This window comes from Mytilus galloprovincialis, chromosome 1, assembly GCF_965363235.1.
Source record: "Mytilus galloprovincialis chromosome 1, xbMytGall1.hap1.1, whole genome shotgun sequence".
Classification (NCBI taxonomy): domain Eukaryota; kingdom Metazoa; phylum Mollusca; class Bivalvia; order Mytilida; family Mytilidae; genus Mytilus; species Mytilus galloprovincialis.
The window spans coordinates 122605946-122626813 of NC_134838.1; the positions used below are offsets into that span (position 1 = coordinate 122605946).

The 20868-nt window shown below is 32.5% G+C and overlaps 1 protein-coding gene across 4 annotated transcripts in view; it reads right to left on the minus strand.

Moving 5' to 3' along the window:
* The window catches only part of LOC143056413 (atrial natriuretic peptide receptor 1-like), a 55619-nt gene extending 44679 nt beyond the window's left edge, over positions 1-10940 (minus strand). For 2 of the 4 annotated variants that reach the window (XR_012972335.1, XM_076229506.1), the window contains exons 1-2: positions 10603-10940; positions 1944-2046 (exon numbers count right to left, since the gene is read on the minus strand). Coding sequence is in view for 2 of the 4 variants with exons in the window: in XM_076229506.1 (XP_076085621.1) it covers positions 1944-2046; positions 10603-10647 (148 nt within the window). In the remaining 2 variants the exon portion in view is untranslated. The remainder of the gene's footprint in view (positions 1-1943; positions 2047-10602) is intronic. The other 2 variants (XR_012972338.1, XM_076229511.1) reach the window with 2 other exon arrangements.
* Positions 10941-20868: the final 9928 nt, after the last annotated feature.

Below are 20868 nucleotides of genomic sequence, written 5' to 3' on the forward strand. Positions count from 1 at the left end.
CTTTATAGTCAATTTTTAACCATTTTTCGTAAATCTTAGTAATCTTTTAGAAAAATCTTCTCCTCTGAAACTACTGGGCCAAATTTAACCAAACTTGGCCATAATCATCATTGGGTATCTAGTTAAAAGAATGTGTCCGGTAACTTGGCCAACAAACCAAGATGGCTGCCATGGCTAAAAATAGAACATGGGGGTAAAATGCAGTTTTTGGCTTATAACTCAAAAACCAAAGCATTAAGAGCAAATCTGACAGGAAGTAAAATTGTTGATCAGGTCACGATCTATCTGCCCTGGAATTTTCAGATAAATCGGATAATCGGTTGTTAGGTTGCTGCCCCTGAATTGGTAATTTTGAGGAAATTTTGCTGTTTTTTTGTTATCTTGAATATTATTATAGATAGAGATAAACTGTAAAAACAGCAATAATGTACAGCAAAGTAAGAACTAAAAATAAGTCAGTATGACCAAAATAGTCAATTGACCCCCTAAGGAGTTATTGCCCTTCATAGTCAATTTTTAACAATTATCTTAAAATTTGAAGATTTTCAATAACATTTTCCACAGAAAGTACTGTTATAGATAGAGATAATTGTAAGCAGCAAGAATGTTTAGTAAAGCAAGATCTACAAACACATCACCATCACCAAAACACAATTTTGTCATGAATCCATCTGTGTCCATTGTTTAATATTCAATTAAAAAAGGGGGAGGTTCTATAGAATAATTATAATATTTATTTGAAAATTTGCACAATTCACTAGTCGAGCTGGTTTGAACTGGTCACAAGCAGACAAAATTAAGATATGATTTTTTGCTCACACCATTTTCCATTTTTATATTTGATAAATAAATTTTCTTTGTTAACAGTGATAATAACATGATTTTAACGAAAATTTCTATAAGGTTTTCTTATTTTTTAATTATTATTTGATGAGTTTTAATATACATATCAGTGATTTTATTTCCGGTCTCTTGTGGACAGTTGTCTCATTGGCAATCATACTACATCTTCCTTTTTTATATTTAGGATGAAACTGGGCCCTGTAGTTTTGCATCGGTGGAATTACATTTTTATCTTTTGCTCATATTTAAACGTATGATTTTACCCATTACACATTTGATTTTAACTTTATACAGTTAGTTTGTTTAATTCTGATATGAAACGTAGTTATGTTTTTTTACTTATGTTTTGTTTCAAAGAGTTAAATGTACAATTATACTATCAACATTATTTATTACCCTTTAATTTAAAGCTCATAGTTATTTTCTAATCATAAAGTTGTTGGCTAAATTTCATACAATATTTTTTTTTTTCATTTGCTATTTTCTTTTACGCCAATACAGTGGTTATGATATCCTAGCTAAGATGATCCTCAGATAGCTTCGATGTGCATGTTGAGACATGTTGTAAGTCGGTCCTAACTTTATCATAATTTCTGTCCTAAGACTGGATATCTTTCAGGAACGATCTTAGGACAGTTTCGATAAACAGGCTCTAGTTTTCATAATGTTATTATGTAACAAATATATTTTTATTTAAATGAACAAATGACTTTTATTTACTCTCATTTATATTTTAGGAATTAAGCTTAATGCCTGCACTCATTTTTTAGGATTTAAGCTTAAATAACCTCATTTATGCAATAGACTTACTGCCTAGGCGTTAGCTTATATTGACTAGGATTTAAGCTTAATGCCTAATTTCACTTATTGTCGCTAACATATACATTGTTTTAACTTTATATAATAAATATATGTATCCTCTTTTCGGTCCTTTTCGGTTCTTTTTTGTCCTTTTTGGTTCTTTTTTGTCCTTTTTGGTTCTTTTCGGTTCTTTTCTGTAAATCGTTGGACCGATAGCGTAGAACCGATCAAGTTAGTTCTAATGAATATACTCCAAGGTGATGAGTAATTTGCATCAACTGAGAATGTCAAAAACTTACCAGAGCAAGACGTTAAAGGTGTTGGGGAATTTGCATCAGCTGCTAATGGCCAACAATGGTATTGTGCATTTCCAAAGGAATGATAGCCTGACGTGTTTGAGATCTGAAAAAAAAAACAATTAGGTATTTAGCGCATTTTTACATTAGTTCTATCAATATGTAATTTTGATATATGTTTAAGTAACAAAATGTTAATAACAAAACAAAAAACAGTAAGAATTTTTTTTTTTTTTTTAAGAATTGAAAATAACTGTCATATTTCTGACTTGATACAGGCATTTTCCAAAGAAAAAGTAGGTTAAACCTTGTTAATTAGCTATTTAAACCTTCCACTTCTCTCCACTGTACTAATATGTTCAGGGTATGCATGGTATGAACTAGCTCCAATAATATTTGATAATAATAATTGTGTAACAAAATTGGCTCACGTGTTAAAAGTTTTAGCTTATCTAATTTAACATCAGCTTGAGACCAAAGACAACATAAACTGAAGTAACAATCAGAGTTGACCATGGGGTCAAGTTTCTTTGTTGCCACACTTAAATTTGTTACTATCAGTTGCTTGTTGATTTTCTGTCAAGTTCGAATGTGCGATGTCGAACCGTTATAACTCTTTCGCACTTAACTTTCATCAATGATCAGGATTTTTTCTTTCGAAAAACCAATGCCAGCGGAAACCCAGGTAACGATTTAACAAAACGAGCATGCGTTTCTTTTTTTTAAACTACGATAATTAGTACTAAGTTTCTTTTTGTTGTTGGGATATACAAGTACCCGGCCACGTCCTTTTTTGTTAGATGTATTTCTATTTGTATTTATAAGATGAAATCAGACTTTTTCAACTGTTAGTTCTTAAATTGTACTGTTACACCACTGTCCATGGTTAAAGGGAGGGTTTGGATCCCGCTAACACATGTTTAACCCTGCCACATTTTATATGTATCTGCTTTTCCCAAGTCAGGAGCCTGTAATTCAGTGGTTGTCGTTTTCTGATGTGTTGTATATTTGTTTTTCGTTCATTTCTTGTATATAAATTAGGCCGTTAGTTTTCTTGTTTGAATTGTTTTACATTTGTCATTTTGGGGCCTTTTATAGTTGATTATGCGGTATGGGTTTTGCTCATTGTTGAAGGCCGTACGGTCACCTATAGTTGTTAATTTCTGTGTCATTTTTAGTCTCTTATGGAGAGTTGTCTCATTTGCAATCATACCACATCTTCTTTTTTACATAATGTATAAACGAATTTTGGTAAATATTATAAACATTATATTAAGAAGATACAAAACTCTCAAAGATAGGAATACAAAGATACAGTCAGGTTTTGTTTTGTTTTCAGTGTTTGTTTGTGTTTTAGTTGGTTTTTTTTTTCTTCTTGTGTGAGTGCATAACTATCTGTCACTTATTTATTAACATATTCATCTTCTTTATATTTAAAGCCATATCAACCCAACTTTATATAACCCCTCTCATGCCATATATAAGGACAAGTTATGAGTTTAAAACATGTCTTGACTTTACTGCATTAGGCTGTGTTGACTTTAATCGGGTTAACCTTTTGGTATTATAACTCCCGTGTATTTTCGTCATGTTTGCTGCACAGCATTTTTTGTTAAGGACATTTGTGATGGATGTTATTCAAGAAATACACTTTCGTTAACTTTTTCACTTTAAAAATATCCACAGATGTACTTAGTCGCTTTACCTTATAAGATTTATTATTGTCCATTTAACATGACAAAGAGGTAAACAGTTCGGTTGATAATATTTTGAATAAATATTATATTATTTCATCAAAGCTGAAATGTTTGACTAATAAACAGTGTTTAAATTAACATATAGCTCACAAAGCTTTCAAAAATTGCAAGTAGTCATTAAAAAACTCAAACCTGACAATGTATTTCATACACAAAATTTATTAAAGGTGTTACATAATGAAAAACGTTGACCAACACGTGTAAGTAATGTAAGTATTTAGCTTTTACTTGTTTGTATATGGTTTATAATGTCTCTATTATGGTATAATAAAAAAAAACTTCATATCAAATAATATTTTTTATAATAAAGAAGATGTAGGGAAAATATCCATAGAACAAAATTTAAACGTCACAGTTCTAATGAAGGCCACATTTTATTATAGTATTAATGAATGGGTGTTTTTATAATGGCCCTGTTCTATGTCCAAGGTCTGTAATAATGGTCGAGGAAGTCTGCAATGGCCCGAACCAACTGAACAAAAGTGTGTGTGTTGCTGCTAACTTGATGTACTGTCTTACTCTTTTAATGACAGTTTAGTTTGAACAAAATAATTTGTACTTCACCATTTTAAAGCTTTAAATATACCAAATTTCCAAGTTATTAAGTTGAAAGAAATATGTGTTAAAAAACAGGATGAACAGTGATCCCTTTATATGGTTCTTTAATGTTGGTTGCTGGTTACTAAATTAAATAAAATACAAAAAGGTATTATACTCTTTACAACTTAGTTTTATTAACTTTATTAAAAACCCTAACAGGGCTTAATACAGACAAACTGGGCATTAATACAGGGCCATTACAGAAAAACAGGGCCATTACAGAAAAAACAGGGTCATTACAGAAAAACAGGGCCATTACAAAAAAAAACAGGACCATTACAGAAAAACAGGGCCATTACAGAAAAAAACAGGGCCATTACAGAAAAACAGGGCCATTACCGAAAATATGTAATTTTTAATAAACAGTCACTTTTGGCAATAATGCATTTAGTTGGTTAATAAATCCAAATAACACACTCTGAAACCGACCAGCGTCAATAGTCAGTTATACTGTCATGGTGAACAAAACAATCAAATACAGCAACAATCACTTATGCCTACAACATCCCACACCATCCTTTTGCCCTAACCCATGCACATATATATCTACATCGAACACAAGCGGACGATATATAGTTATGGAGTGTTTTCCGTTATTAGCTCTGTCCGTTCTTGCGACCGACTTTTACTTCCGCAACTGCCCCTGAACATCATAACAGATCTTTTTTTTTAGCTTTCACAGAAATTTTATCACAAGATGTTCTTTCAATTAGAGTTTTTTTTATCATTTATTGATCCTAATGATTTTTTTGTGGGTTAATATTAGCCTTACATTGACGTTCTCATAAACTCTCACTACAATACACGTTTGTATCCCTTTGTCAGACATTTTAAAGCACCCTCATAATCCTCAGCATATAATACCATTGTGCACCTCTTATCGTGTTTTGGTCCGAATTAAGTATTTGGAATTTGGATATCCCTAAGCAATTCATAGATATTTCATTGCTGTATGCGGATGAAATGTATGATTGTGTCAGCTTTGCATGCAGAACCCGAGTCACCTTGTATTCACAAAACAATATACAAATTGTTTCCTCTCCAACATAAATCCGAAAAAGCACGCCTGGTAAACCATCTAATCTCAACCAAATGGTTGAGACGGGAAAAAGTATTCTGGCACTTCCTGTTGAGCTTTTCTGGTTCAAAATATTGAAAATAAACACAGGGTAGGTCGAATTTTCGTCGATTTACTGAAAATCAACGACTTTTTTTGTAAAATCGGAGAATGTCATGCCATAGATAAATAATAATTGTAACTAATACATGTATGTCTCTTCTTGGTTTAAAATATTTTAAATTGAAGTCACAATCACTTTTCTCCTACGGATTATAATGTTTATATTCTTTAAATCCGATAGAATCGCTATGATATTAATGACTTAGCAAGAAAATGTGTCAATTATTTGGGGTTTTTTTTAGGCTTTACGATAACCACGTCTGTAAATTGCACAAATATTTGTTTGTCAAGCCTACTCTGAGCAGAAAAATAAAAAAAATATAAATGGTTGAGATATAAAGGTATTGGTTGAGTCTTTCTGTCACAATGTTGAGACTTTCTGGTTGCGCTGTACTATTCGAGTTTACCTTTTTTTACGGTTAACCTGATTCATGTTTTCTGTCTGTGGTAACATAAAATCTAAATACAGATACAATTTTAAGCATTACCGATAGAAAAATGCATGCCTTACAAATATAAATAAGATTATTTTACAATGGTTATATATTAATATGATTTGGATGAATTCGATTCCTAACAGACATTATTTAATGCCGAAAATGCGTACATTTATAAAGAAATAAAATAGTTAAAAACTAAACAATCGAACATGACCCCTTTTCTAGGTTTATTTTTTCGTACACATTATTTCAGGGGTAGTACTTCATTTGCCACAGCGGCTTAACCTGGGTTAGCCCGGTCGACGCTTCCGGTATATGCACAGTCGCTTCATTTGCTGTAAAATCAGCCGCCGGCGGAAATAGGCATACGCCGCCCTCGCCGGTCTCGCTCACCGGCAAGCAATCAGCCGGTTATAAAAGTATGGCGGGAAGCGTAATTTTAGATAAATTGTCGGAATTTAAAAGATAAATATTTTTTTTCAATCAGACTATATTATATGATACTGCATTGGTCAACTTTGACGATAATAAATCGCCATGCTATATTTTATTTTCAAGTTTATAAAATGTATGTCGGAGAAACGTTTTTATGATGAATAAGGCCTAAGAAAAAAAGATTGCATTTTAAAAATATATATTTATATTGTAAACAGGTTCATTTTTTATATTCCCTAGCAAAACAGTATAAATTTGAACTTCAGTCGCCATCTTTATATCAGCCGGTTCCACTCGTTTTATTTTCAGCCATATTTAACCCGGTCACGTGATAGGGCGAACAGGGCATAGCCCGACCTAGAACAAATGAAGCAGCCTCTTTAAAAGGTGGTGCTAATTTAAATGTGAGTAAAAGATGTCATTTTTGTCATTATAATACTTGTCACACAAAAAATATGATTCGATTTTAAAATTGCTTTGTAAGTATTATAAGTGACATCCAACTTAGTGTAATCACAGGTGTTGTATTGAAATAATTAAAACTTAGATGTTTGTTCACAACTGCATTCAGGGCACATCCTTAATATTTGGCAGTATTCAGCAACATTTATATTATAACCCGGGCCCCGTCACACTAGGCCGTGATTGCACTACGATCTCTAAAAAAATAATGCTATTGACGATCGTAATGCAGTATGGTCGTGTAACGGTCTTGATGAGGTCTTGGTGATCGTGTTGAGAGTAGCAAACTTTAAACATGTTCAAAACAATCGTAATGCGTTCGTGGCGAAATCAGGTCGCAGTTCTGTTCTAGTCGTAGATTTTTTTAGCCGTGTAACTGTCAGGATCAGTTCCAGGTTGAACTGTGTAAATCAGTTCTAGGTAGAACTTAGCAATGACCAAATCAGTTCTTGGTTAGAACTGTTCCAGCTAGAACTGTCTTGAAAGTGTCAGGAGATAGTTCCACATTTGTCCGCTAGAACAGTTCTCCTTCAGATTATGACAGTTAGAGGTAATCTCTATTGTATGTACATCTCCTTTGCAATTATCTATTTTAAATGAAAATAACTTTTGATGAAATGAATGAATTTAATGATTATCCATTTCTGAATATTAATTCAGTTTTTTTTTTAAATATTTTAAAACTGGATTCGACGTAGCTAAATTGTGGGAGATAGTTAGTTTGAACTCTGGCCTGGTCAACTTAAATTCTAAAAAAAAATTGTGTGTGTCTATGCTAAGCATGCGATATCTGCTAAAAACTGTGGTCACACCTTACCAGATAGCTCGAACGAACGCCGAAAGGATAAACAAAAGTTTTTCATTTACAAAATATGCATCCGTTAGGAGTCCGTGATGTAATGACCAAATTAAACGGACGTGTAATATGCCGAAAAATGGGATGGAAGAGGAATAAGAAAAAAAAATGTTAGAATAAAAAGCCAATAATTTTGCCTGATCCTGATTAAGAAGTTGAGCCAAAAATATTCATGATACTAAATAAAACTAACATACCAATAATTGCTTTTTCTTACGCGATTTGTTTTCAATTTGTATGTATCCGTTTTATTATCAATGTTCTTTCTGTGTACGATTGCCAATGATATAACTCTCCACAAGAGACCAAAATGACACATAAAGTAACAACTAGAGGTCGCCGTACGGCCTTCAAATATAAGCAAAGCCCATACTGCATAGACAGCTATAAAAGGCCCCGCAATGACAATGTAAAACAATTGTAACGAGAAAACTAACGGCCTTATTAATATAAAAAAAAATGAACGAAAAACAAATATATTACACATAAATAAAAAAAAAATTCTAGCCCTGGAGATGTCAATTACAACATTATTGACGTTAAAGCTTCTGTGCAAAACTGCATCTCAAACGGTAGACTTAATCTCCAGCGTTAGTACTATAATACTAGTACTTCAAAAAACACAGCTATTTACTATTTAGACTCTATTACAACCAAAGGCTTCTTTAGAAGCTGCTGTGATAACTACAGACAAGATTAAAATGACTGTTGAAATGTCAAACAATATACGGCAAGTTTATGAATATTGACAGTTGTATATGTAATTGATACTAAGCTACACAAGGTCATGTTTTTCTCTGACTGTTTATGACGTCTTTACACTAAATTCATTGGATGTTGGATGTGTACGGATTGATAGTTTAGTCTTAGATGCATGATTTTTTTATTAGTTGTTAGTGGCTTTGAACTAGCTGTCAGATAACTGCGAGTACTCTCAGATCTGTTCCTAGTGTCTTTTTGTTGTCGGGATGTTCAAGAACCCGGCCACGTCCAATTGTATTTTTGTCCATCTGATGAGTTAAACCTTTTTCAACTGATTACTATTATATATACCACTGTCCCATGTAAGGGGGAGGGTTGGGATCCCGCTAACATGTTTAACCCCTCCACATTATTTATGTATGTGCCTGTCCCAAGCCAGGAGCCTGTAATTCAGTGGTTGTCGTTTGTTTATGTGTTACATATTGAATCATATTTGTTTTTCGTTAATTTTTTTTTTTTTATATATATATAAATAAGGCCTTTAGTTTTCTCGTTTAAATTGTTTTACATTGTCATATCGGGGCCTTTTATAGCTGACTATGCGGTATGGGCTTTGTTCATTGTTGAAGGCCGTACGGTGACCTATAGTTGTTAATGTCTGTCATGTTGGTCTCTTGTGGACAGTTGTCCCATTGGCAGTCATACCACATCTTCTTTTTTATAGTTGAAAATTTCATTCACCAGAAGATCTCAACATTGATCCAGAATATCTCAACCGATACCAGAAAATCTCAACATGACATACTTTATAACATATTTAGCTTAATGAAATTATACTAGTAAAGAAAAAGAACAAACTGTAATTTTATGTTTATAATGTTTTAGAAAAATACTAATTTACTGATATATATGCTAGTTTATCAATGATATCACTGTCATTTTGTCAATAGCTGACTGCGCTGGCCACATTTACCTGCTGGAGAAAAGTCATTACGATGTCATTTTAAATCATATTCATTTGTGTTATACACAAGATAAACTGTAATTCCAATATCTATGGCATGACATTCTCCGATTTTACAAAAAACGCATTGATTTTCAGTAAATTGACGAAAAGTCTACCTACCCTGTGTTTATTTTGAACATTTTGAACCAGAAAAGCTCAACAGGAAGTGCCAGAATACTTTTTTCCGTCTCAACATTTGGTTGAGATTAGATGGTTTACCAGGCGTGAAAAGGATATTAAACTATGTAATCATGGTCAGAAATATGCCTTGCAAAAAGCAGTTAATTAAATTATCTGAAGTGTTGTCGCACGGGTTTCAACGCGAATGGCATTCTCTCAACACAGTTTGCCTCTTTTTAACAATTATATTGAATAACTCCTGCTATAAAAAGGAATATATCGGGGTAGCTCACAATCTTTAGTTTAATATGTATATAAAAAAATATCAACAGCAAAAGACTTAGTAAGAGGAGCATAGGAATTCAGAAACAAAATTTGAATTCCAAACTTTATTTTGATTTGATATTAAATTATAAACAATTGAGGTGAATACAACATTATAAAGCTTATACATTCAAAATACAAGGTAAAGTCAAGTATACTAGAATCAAACTACGTATTTCATTAAAGCTAAAATTCAACTTGGCGAATTCCTCACTAACTTGAATTGAAGTCTATGTTAAAATTACCAAAAATCCCATCATTATCTTTTTTAGGAAACTACTTATCACTAGAAAAAAGTAATATCACAAAAATACTGAACTCCGAGGAAAATTCAAAACGGAAAGTCCCTAGGCATATGGCAAAATCAAAAGCTCAAACACATCAAAGGAATGGATAACTCTCATATTCCTGACTTGCTACAGGCATTTTCTTAGGTAGAAAATGGTTGATTGAACCTAGTTTTAAAGCTAGCTAAATTTCTCACTTGTGTGACAGTCACATCAAATTCCATTATATTGGCAACGATGCGTGAACAAAACTAACAAACATACACACTTATTATTATAAACTACATCATGTAAAATAATGTAATAAAGCATCTTTTATTAATAAAATAAAATGAAACCAAACGTTTTACATTATATGAATTAAGGTATGCTTTTACATTGAGCATGAATAAAATAAAATTTCTTCTAATGTGAAACCAGAAATAAACGGCAGTTATTGTAACAGTATGAAAAACACTAAAACAGATTTAATATTAGTGTTAAAATTACATACCAAACATGTCAGTATAATCCAACAAAATATCCTTACGTCAAACATTATTCGGTTGCAATACTTTGGCAGTTCTTCTGCAGGTCGGTATATTTTCCCATAATACTTGAAGAGATTTCAATCAGATTTCACAACGTTAATATATCGTTACTCAATCGTTGGTAGCTTTATAAATTTTTACATTTTTGTCACTTAATGTAAATTGTCTTTATTTTATAAGCTATAAAGTAGTTATCTGTTTCCATCCTAGAATATCAAATGTCCTACTTGCAGTCCTCGTGGTTATTTAATCATCATATATCCCGTTAAAGATTTGTCAACAGTATTGATCTCGTACATAATTGATTTCTGTTTCATTATTTGGCAATTAAGACATTAAGACTTATTATTTACTATTCGTCCTTTGCTCGATTGTCCAGTACATTAAATGAGTAAACATGTACCCTGGCTATTGACGCTATCCTATACAATAACTCATGTTTGTTTTTCCATTATTTTGTTTTTCTTTCTCAAGTAATTTATATATGTTGTTACTTATTTCAAACTATAAGTTATTAAACTAAAGTTTAGAAATTTGAAAATTCTATAAAGTTTAGTTTGATTGTTTGTAAAGATTGAAAGCTTCAGATCAAATAGTTGAGTCAAGCGGGATTTCTGAAGCTCTGTTTTACCACAAATACTCAAATTACATTGTAAACATCACCCAGGTACTTCGGTGTACTTAATAAATAATAATGTTGATAATAAAGTATATTAAAATTGTTTCAATTACTCGCTTAAAGAAATCTGAAACTATGTAATGAAAAGTTCTAGATTTCTATTCAAACCGTAGTGTAATGCTAGAATAAAAGGTCAGTTTCACCGAACAATGTTATAACAAGTCACCATAACAATATGGTCTCATTAAGAACATTCAGAAGTAGTAATGATGTCAAATCCATGTCTTATAAGACAATTGGAAAACCGATAACTAAAGAAATGTAGCTCTTCTAATGGGGGGTCAACAAAATCAGCAGTAAAACAATTCCGTTGACGATACTGATTATACCGAAAATTCATGCAGTTGCATGGTGCCAATATGATTACCTATTTTTGGCTATTTGAGATATTTAATTCCAAAGTACTAGGAATGTTGAAGCCTTCATTTGGCCGAATATCTTCGAGATGTTTTTCTTCTCGTATACAAGCAGATTACTGTCAAAGTTAAAATTTGTAAGTGAACATGATGAATATGCATAAGATTGGTTGAATAGTCGTTAACGTTTACAAAATCAATGGGCACAAAAAGAGGGGTATATATATGGTGGCCGGTTAAGGCCATTTCGCGTTTTCGCCCTTCGTATTCTATAGCGCGAAAAAGCGAAAACGCGAAATCGAAAAGAGAAAATGTTTGGCGTTTTCGCGTTTTCGAGTTTTCGACTTCGCGATTTCGCGTTTTCGCCCTATAGAATATGAAGGGCGAATAGGCGAAAACGCGAAATGGCCTTAACCGGCCACCATAGGTATGGTATGAGCCATTCAGTGGTCCTTAGACTTGCAAAAGCAACAAGATTTCTTCAACCCTTCTAAAAGTATGGTATAAGATGAATTGATATAAAGGTGATCTAATTTGTACACTTTAGAATAGAAAAAAGTAAAATCACAAAAATACTGAGGAAAATCAATTCGGAAAGTCCATAATCACATGGCAAAATCATATAACTATACGCATCAAAAACGAATGGACAAGAACTGTCATATTCCTGACTTTGTACAGGCATTTTCAAATGTAGAAAATGGTGGATTAAACCTGGTTTTATAGCGCTAACCCTCTTACTTTGATGACAGTCTCATCAAATTCCGTTATATTTACATTGATGCGTTAACTAAAAGGACACAATAAATAAAATAGTTAATATATGGGTACATCAGTCATCATCGTATAACAATTTTAAAAGGAACAATTTAACAGAACACAAAAACATATATCTACAAACACATTCATTGATTTGTGTGTCTGACGTTAGAAAATGTTATACGTCACATAGATTTGTCGTTCAATGTGCATACAAACAATTTTAAAATTTACATAGGCAATGTTTATAGCATACAGGGTTAAAATATCAAAAGTATGTAAGAATAAATTTCAGAAATAGACCGAGATTTAAAATAGTCCAAAAGTTATATATAGAATTTATAAGAATCCACAAATAGTTATTACAAGTACACACCCGTGATATCGCGGGTCCGTGACTGAATTAAAGTATATAACTATGCCTATGCCTTATTTTAGTAATTGGTATTGTCATCTGATAAGTCATGTCGATTATAAGATACACAGTTTTCTCTGCTTTCAAATCTTTCTGTTTGAACCCGTCGACCTGGAACTTATCAGTTATTGGAAATAATAATTATTTGGAAAACAAAAGGTCCTGGCTATCCAGGAATGGAGTATTTTTTAATCAACAGCATTGTCCTGTATTAGTTATCTTAGAAAGTCTTGCTGATTGCTGAATAAAACTACAATAGGGAACAATTTGACAATGATTGAATTTAGTAGTGTCAGTCCTTCGATTATGACCCGTGTATATAGCAAAATCCTAAATACACCGTTTGGTGGTGCGCCTGTCAAATGCCGAACGTACAGATAAGGTAATAGCTGAATATACTATTTGTATCGGTATCGGATTCGACCCGGAACTTGTTAATTATTGGCAATATTAATTATGCTGAAAACAAAAGGGTCTGGAGTAGTGTAATTTTTAATCTACACCATTGTCCTATATTAGTTATATATAGAGTTGAATTCTTTGATTTGTCGTTTTTACCCGATGACGGCTGACAAATTGGATCTCGTAATTTTAGTATTATAGATTCCACTACGCGATTGAATGATTTTGACGTTTGTGGTTCAATGTATATTGTAATTCATATTAGAAATATATCATAATGACATAAAATATGACGGGATCTTTTAAAGTACAGAGTCACGTTATAAGAACCAAAGAAATACAAAAAGTCGCATATACAAAACACACCACCAAAAAATGAAAGACTATTTACAAACACATTGACGAGATGTATAAGTACCGAGCCACGTCAAACGGATATCACATAAAACCATTCAACAGGAAAAGTAATATTAATAATAGACATGTCAGATCACTTATTAAGTTGTTAAAGAAATCTTTTGCAGAATGTGTTTTTGCTCATATCTAAAAATGAGGCCCTTTTTCGTGTTTATGTTATTATTAGGTTATAGAGCTCTTATAAGTATATTCCTTTTGCATAGCTGTACAAAAGACCAATCTTTCACCAGCAAAGCAAAATATGAAACAATTCAAAAGAGAAAATCAATGGCCACAATTTATACACCAATAAACTAAACAGCAAATACGACGGATAGAAACCACAGAAAACCACTGTGTTACAAGTTTTATAGTTTATATTAAGAAAAAATCAATTGAGGAGGCTGCTTGACAATCTCATCTCAGTAAGATTGATGCAAGGAAATATTTTGAATAAAATACTTTTGCACTATGACGAGTAATGAAAATTAATATTACCGGTATTAATTTTAAAAGCTTCACTTTAAAAAAAAAATAACAAGTCGAATCAAACATATTTGTTTAAAATATGATGAAACTTGGAATGTCCTCAGATGTTAAAGAAACTTACAATCAAACAATACTGTCAGGAAAAGTGTTTATTCAAAATGTTTTCCTATTTCGTCATTCATATATATTTTTAAATGCAATAACAATTCAAAAATGTTAGTTGACTTTTCTATGACTGTCTTATAACTGGATGTCAGACATTTTACTTGGTCTTTCTTAATAAAAATGCATACGTTCTCCTTGTTATTACAGATGGTATCTGGACCTAGTACACTTAATGCAATATTCAAAACAAAAAAACAAAAAACTACATAATGATAAAAAAAAATAAGAGTTCTTTTGTTCTTGCTGTCGTTGTTGCTATTTTGAAATTTTGTATGCAGGTGTGCCTAAAGAATTCAATTCTGATAATTCCAAGCTTTGAACTTTCTTGGACACCTAGTTTGCTTTGACAACATTCTTAAACCGAGTCTGAATTTATGTACTCTTTTATTTCAGATGTTGTAAAACCATATCCAAAGGCATTCATTACATTATACTTACGCAGTTTTTCATTAACCGTTATTTCAAGGTTATATTTGTATTTTTTGCTTTTCATAAACAGATTAGTATACGTGGGTCTGAAAAACTGTTTTTATCAAGTTTTGTGATTAAATTGATATTTGGTAATGTTTTATTCGGCTATGGTCTCTTCTATATTTAAGGAATGACTGTAATATTTTTTTCTGTCTATGAAAAAATATTATCAAAATGTGGTTCACACTGAATAACCTGCGTAACGTTTATTTAAAAGTATCTCCTTCTTATATCTATTTAAAAGTAAATGGTATATGCATAACTAAATAAAGCTAATAAACTATGTTTGGCTCTATCAACCTATTGGCACATTTTTTCAACTACAAGTATTTGTATCTTGGGTCCCATGAATTATTAATCAGACGAGTTTTTAAATCGGTCATTTTTTATTCAATATCAAAACTATTGTAAAGCTAGATACAAACTAACATGAAAAAATAGCAAGCGAGTTCAACATAAAAAAGAATTGTGTCAAACATGCAGAAAAGGTAAGACAGAAATATAAAAATCAGGATTGATAATAAATGAGTTCATTGACTGTAAATGATTTCAGAACTGGCTCGAAAATTCTCGTTTGAATTGTCTCCCTTTCCATATATATTTAAAGCAGTATTTATATTGAATTTAACGAAATTTTCTATAATATTTTTAAAATTACCTGTCTCAGTTTAGAGGCAAAAATAGTCGGTTAACTTGAAGTATCATACAGTGTTTATTTAACCAATAATATTGTTTAATTTCTTTGTCTGAAATGTTGTCGAGGCCTTTTACAGCTTTAAAACTCCATGGTAAGTTCTGAACAACTCAATAAGGGTAAGAATGTTCTTTACCGTCAGGCGTCAAACGGTCATTTTCGGCCATCGTAAGCGTCAAATTGGTTGGATTTTTAATCTTATTGTGATTCGTCTCGTTTTTTTTTATCTTCCTAGAGAAATGTACATTTTATCGTCATACGCTCAAAATTATCGTAAACATCAATGGCATGCTCTTTTACCGTTATTCGTCATGGAGGTTCCATTACGACACTCGTCAACGGGAGCTGCATTAACTGTGCTGACTGATAGGAGGTTCCAGTCTAGTACTTTTCATGAGAAAATATGTGTTTCGGAATGCCATATAATTTGTTCTCTCTTGAAATGCAGAAAACCTGATGGTCAGTACATATCAATATGATGAATTATTATTGATTGAAACAACAATGTCTCTTTGTTTCAAGAAAGCAAGAATATGACTTGATAAGTTCGGGTTAAACAAAAGGCCGGTGTCCTACAGCCATTCTTCCCCCATACCAATTTTTCCGGGTGGAAAATCTGGATCGATCCAATATTTCCCCCGGAAAAATTGGCATAATCCAACTTTTCCCCTTCAGCGTTATAGGGGGAAAACGAGGATCAGGCCAATTTCCCCCCTTTTGCGGCATGATAAGCTAGTGTTTCCCACTGGTAATATAACGTCGGCGACGTCAGTTAGAAATATTTATCCTAATAATAGACAATTATCTTTTTTTATTAGTTTTGCGGTATCAAAGCTTCATCGTATTTATATACATCATGTTTGTACCACAAAGTAAAAGAACCCACCAAAGACATTGTTAGAGAAAAATACTCGTCGCCTTAAAGCTTTCATTCAGGAGAAGAAGTCCGATACGGATGAAATTTCATCAAACCAAGAGGAGATATGTACACCTGCGCAAACCAGCATGGGAGACGTGGAAGTGCAGGAACTACCCCATTAGTGTGAGCTATACAAGATCTACAAAAATATCCCGCCTGCCCTTAAGGTGCAAAGGATCGACCACGCTCCAGCACTTTTAATAGTCGCACTGGTTTAATTAATGATATTCTACCTTCTGATAATCTAGATAGGTACATTGATGTTATGTGGCATGATGAAGTTCCCAATATCCCAACTCGTTGTTCGTTGGATACTATTGCTAACCGATTTGGTAAATTGCTTATACAACTGTGCTATAACACCGGTCTAACAATTTGCAATGGAAGACTTGGAAATGATCGAGATGGAAAATTTACATTTTGTTCACCTAATGGTCGCAGTTTAATTGACTATATGTTAGCTTCACCAAATGATTATGATAAAATTTCAAACTTTGGCATTCTTAATATTAATGAATTTTCAGACCACTCACCCCTTGTGTTTGAAGTTGGTATCAAAACTGTTACAGAAGAAAATTTGCAAAAAGTATCCAGCTTTATAAAATGGGAAAAAGATAAAGTGGAAGAATATAAAACTAAGTTGAACTTGCACAAGAACGTTATGACTGAGATTGTTGAAAATTTACAACAAGTTGGTGATGCAAACTCGGCGGTAAAGTCATTAACGGATATTATTTATAATTGTGCGTTTGAGGTGTTCGGTAGTTCAAGATTGACCCATGAAAAGGAATTTAATCAGACAGTAAAACATAATGAGTGGTTCAACCAGAGATGTAAACTTGAGAAAGCTCAGTTCAATTCAGTTCGTAATACCTTTTTACGTAATGGAAATGAAGCAAACAAACAATTATATATACAGGCACGAACAAAATATAACAAGACTAAACGTTCTGCAAAATTTCAATATAAAAAATCGAAAGGTATTGAATTGTGCAAACTGGCAAAAACGGAACCAAAAGCATTTTGGTCAAAAATTAGACGAAAAACCAAATCATCGTGTAAAGTTGATGCGGACAGTATGTACAAGCACTTTAAAGCCGTCTTGGGTGGTGACCAAAAAGAAATATCGTCAGATATTAGAAAATTAATTAACGATCCATATGTGAATAATCTTTCTATTGAAGAACTTGACTGCGCTATCACAGATTTCGAAATTAAAGACGCACTTAAAAACCTTCGAATGGGTAAAAGTCCAGGATTCGATAAAATCATAGGAGAAATGTTCATGTCCGATTCCGAACTTTTTGTGCCTATTCTACTGACGCTTTTTAACTTTCTGTTCGATAATGGTTATTACCCTGAAAATTGGAGTGATGGAATTGTTATTTCTGTGCCGAAAAAAGGGGACCTGTCAAACCCAAATAATTATAGACCAATCATACTTGTCAGTATATTTTCAAAACTTTTTACTTATATTTTGAACAAACGTCTTATAACATGGGCTGAAGAGAACGAAAAGCTATTAGCAAACCAATTTGGATTCCGACCGAATAAATCAACAATTGATGCAATTTTCGTGCTTCATGGTATTATTTCTCATACTTTACAAAATAAAGAAAAACTATTCTGTGCATTTGTTGACTTCTGTAAAGCGTTTGATAATGTAGACAGACGAATATTATGGTATAAACTTTTTAACTCTGGAATAAGTAGCAAAACAATTACTATGATAAAGTCGATATATGCAACTGTGCGCCTCCGTGTGAAAACTGATGGAGAATTTTCGGAAGTGTTTGAAAATATTTCTGGCGTGAAACAAGGTGAGCCTTTATCACCTTTACTTTTTATATTTTTCATTAATGACATTGCTGAGGAGCTTGAAACAAGTAACAACGACGACTTCGTTAGTGTGAATGGTATTTTGATTCATCTGCTACTTTTTGCTGACGATACAGTTTTATTCGGTAAAACACCAGAGGCACTGCAGCTACTTCTTGATAAACTTCTAAAATATTGTTCAAAATGGAACATTGAAGTGAACAAAGATAAAACTGAAATAATTGTATTCCGTAATGGATGGCAACAAGTCAATCACAGTTGGTATTATGACAAGCACGAGCTCAAAGTTGTGAACTCTTTTGTTTACCTAGGGAATTTATTTCACTATAACGGAAAATTTCAGCAAACCCAAAAGAGATTATCCCAGCAAGCTAATAAAGCTCTTGCGTCACTATTTAATTCATTTAAGATGTTGTACATATCAACTCAACAGAAATGTGAAATGTTCGATAGTCTTGTTGGATCGATCTTAAGCTATGGTTCTGAGATATGGGGGTTTCATCATGCCAAAGACATTGAACAGGTTCATAATAAATTTTGTAGATTTGTACTTAAAGTTGGTAAAAATTCACCTATATGTGCTGTTATCGGTGAACTTGGACATTTGCCAATGCATATTATTAGAAAACAAAGAATACTTAAATATTGGTTGAAAATTGTTACCAAGAAACCTCCTATTGTATTTGATGTATATAAAATGTTAGTTAATGATGCTGAGAATGGTAAAACAAACTGGGCGTCAAATGTTCGTACCTTGTTAAATGATCTTGGTTATAATTTTTTATGGTATAACCAAGAAAATGTATTTTTTTCATATGATGTTTTGAAACTACGCCTCTATGATCAGTTTATACAAAGCTGGCGTTCTAGTATGTTGGATTGTGAAAAATTGGATATTTTGAAAATGTTCAAAATTGACTTTTGCTTGGAAAAATATTTACTTCTTGATGTCAATGTTAAACTCTTAACACAACTTAGATGTGGTTCACTTAAACTCAACATTGAAACTGGTAGATATAATAATGTGCCTCGTAATGAAAGACTATGTCAATGTTGCAATATGAAAGCTATTGAAAATGAATATCATTTTGTAATGATTTGTCCAGCCTATAGACATCTGCGTTTAAGATTTTTGCCTAAATATTATTGTTCTTGGCCTAATATGTCAAAATGTTTATCACTTAGTCAAACATGTTCAAGAACTTTGGTATTAAAACTTTGTTGTTTGTTAAATGAGAACTGGAAACTACGGTCACAACTGATAAAGTAGATTATATATAATACTATTTGTTTAATATGTTGGTTTTGTTTTTTGTTTGTTATTATTTTGCTTTCTGTTTGCATTTATATTATGTCGCTTACTATATTATATATGTTGTTGATGCTATAGCATTATATTATATGCTGATTTGCAATAAACTTATTACAATTAATGATACAAATATCCACCAGAGTTACACTGACGTGGTATTAAGTAGTTAAAGGCCACCGTACGGCCTCCAACAATGAAAAAATAACATTTAGTCCGCTATTTAAAAATGCCCCGACCATTAAGATTTGAGAAAAAAAATCATACAAAACTAACGGCCTAATTGATAACAAAATTACGAAAAAAAGACTTGACCGACATGAACCAACAACAACCACTGTACTACATGTTCCTGGCTTGGGAATGGCACATAAAGAATGTGGCGGCCTTAAACTCAACCCTCCACAATGAACCCAACCTAGGACAGCACATCGCAAGAAAAAACTGTAAAATACTGTTGCAATTGGCTTTTCTAAAAATGTTGATACGGTGCACAATAATCACTTACTCATAAAAACAATAGACATAAAGCACTGAAACAAAAGTACTTGCAGTTATTGAAAGCTGTTTTAAAGCTAGTGAAAAGGTATACGGACCAGTGGACATAGACAAACTGGTGAACATGTAATCAGACGGGTGAATATGTAGACAGACTTATCGACATATAGACAGACATGCAGTGCAGTTGAGAATGTAGAAAGACTAGGGGACAAATTAGTTGATCATAGACAGACTGCTTAACAGACTTGTGTTTATATAAAAGAACTAAAAATGTGTATATATAAACCTTTTTCTAACACTGTTCGGTTTAATTTTGAGACTTGTATATGTAAATATGTTATTAAAAATTTATATATACACGCAGTGAAATCTATAATATAAGGGGAAAGATTGGCATGGGGGAAAAGTGACTATATGTATACGTATTGTAAAATTTCCACGGGGGAAGAATGGCAATGATCCAAAATTTCCCCAGGGGAAATATTGGCTCATGCCAGTCTTTCCCCCTGGGGAAAAACTGGCATGTGGGAAGAATGGCTATATAACACCGGTTCAACCATTTTTAAGGCACAAAGCTGTTATCTGCAATTATAAGTGGAGTTGTGCATAACGAAAAAGCGTATAAATATGTGCATAAAGGCATAATTGTGTGTGTTTCCGGAACTTAATTTGCCCTGTTAGTATCATTGTCGTAACGATTTTGGCGTGAAATACTATTATTTTTCTTATCAAGGCTATGTTTTATATATCCCTTTTGGTATTGATTTTTATTTGTATAAAAATACTAAAACGTCCAGTAATGTTTGAGACTTCCCAACAAATAGTTACGCATACC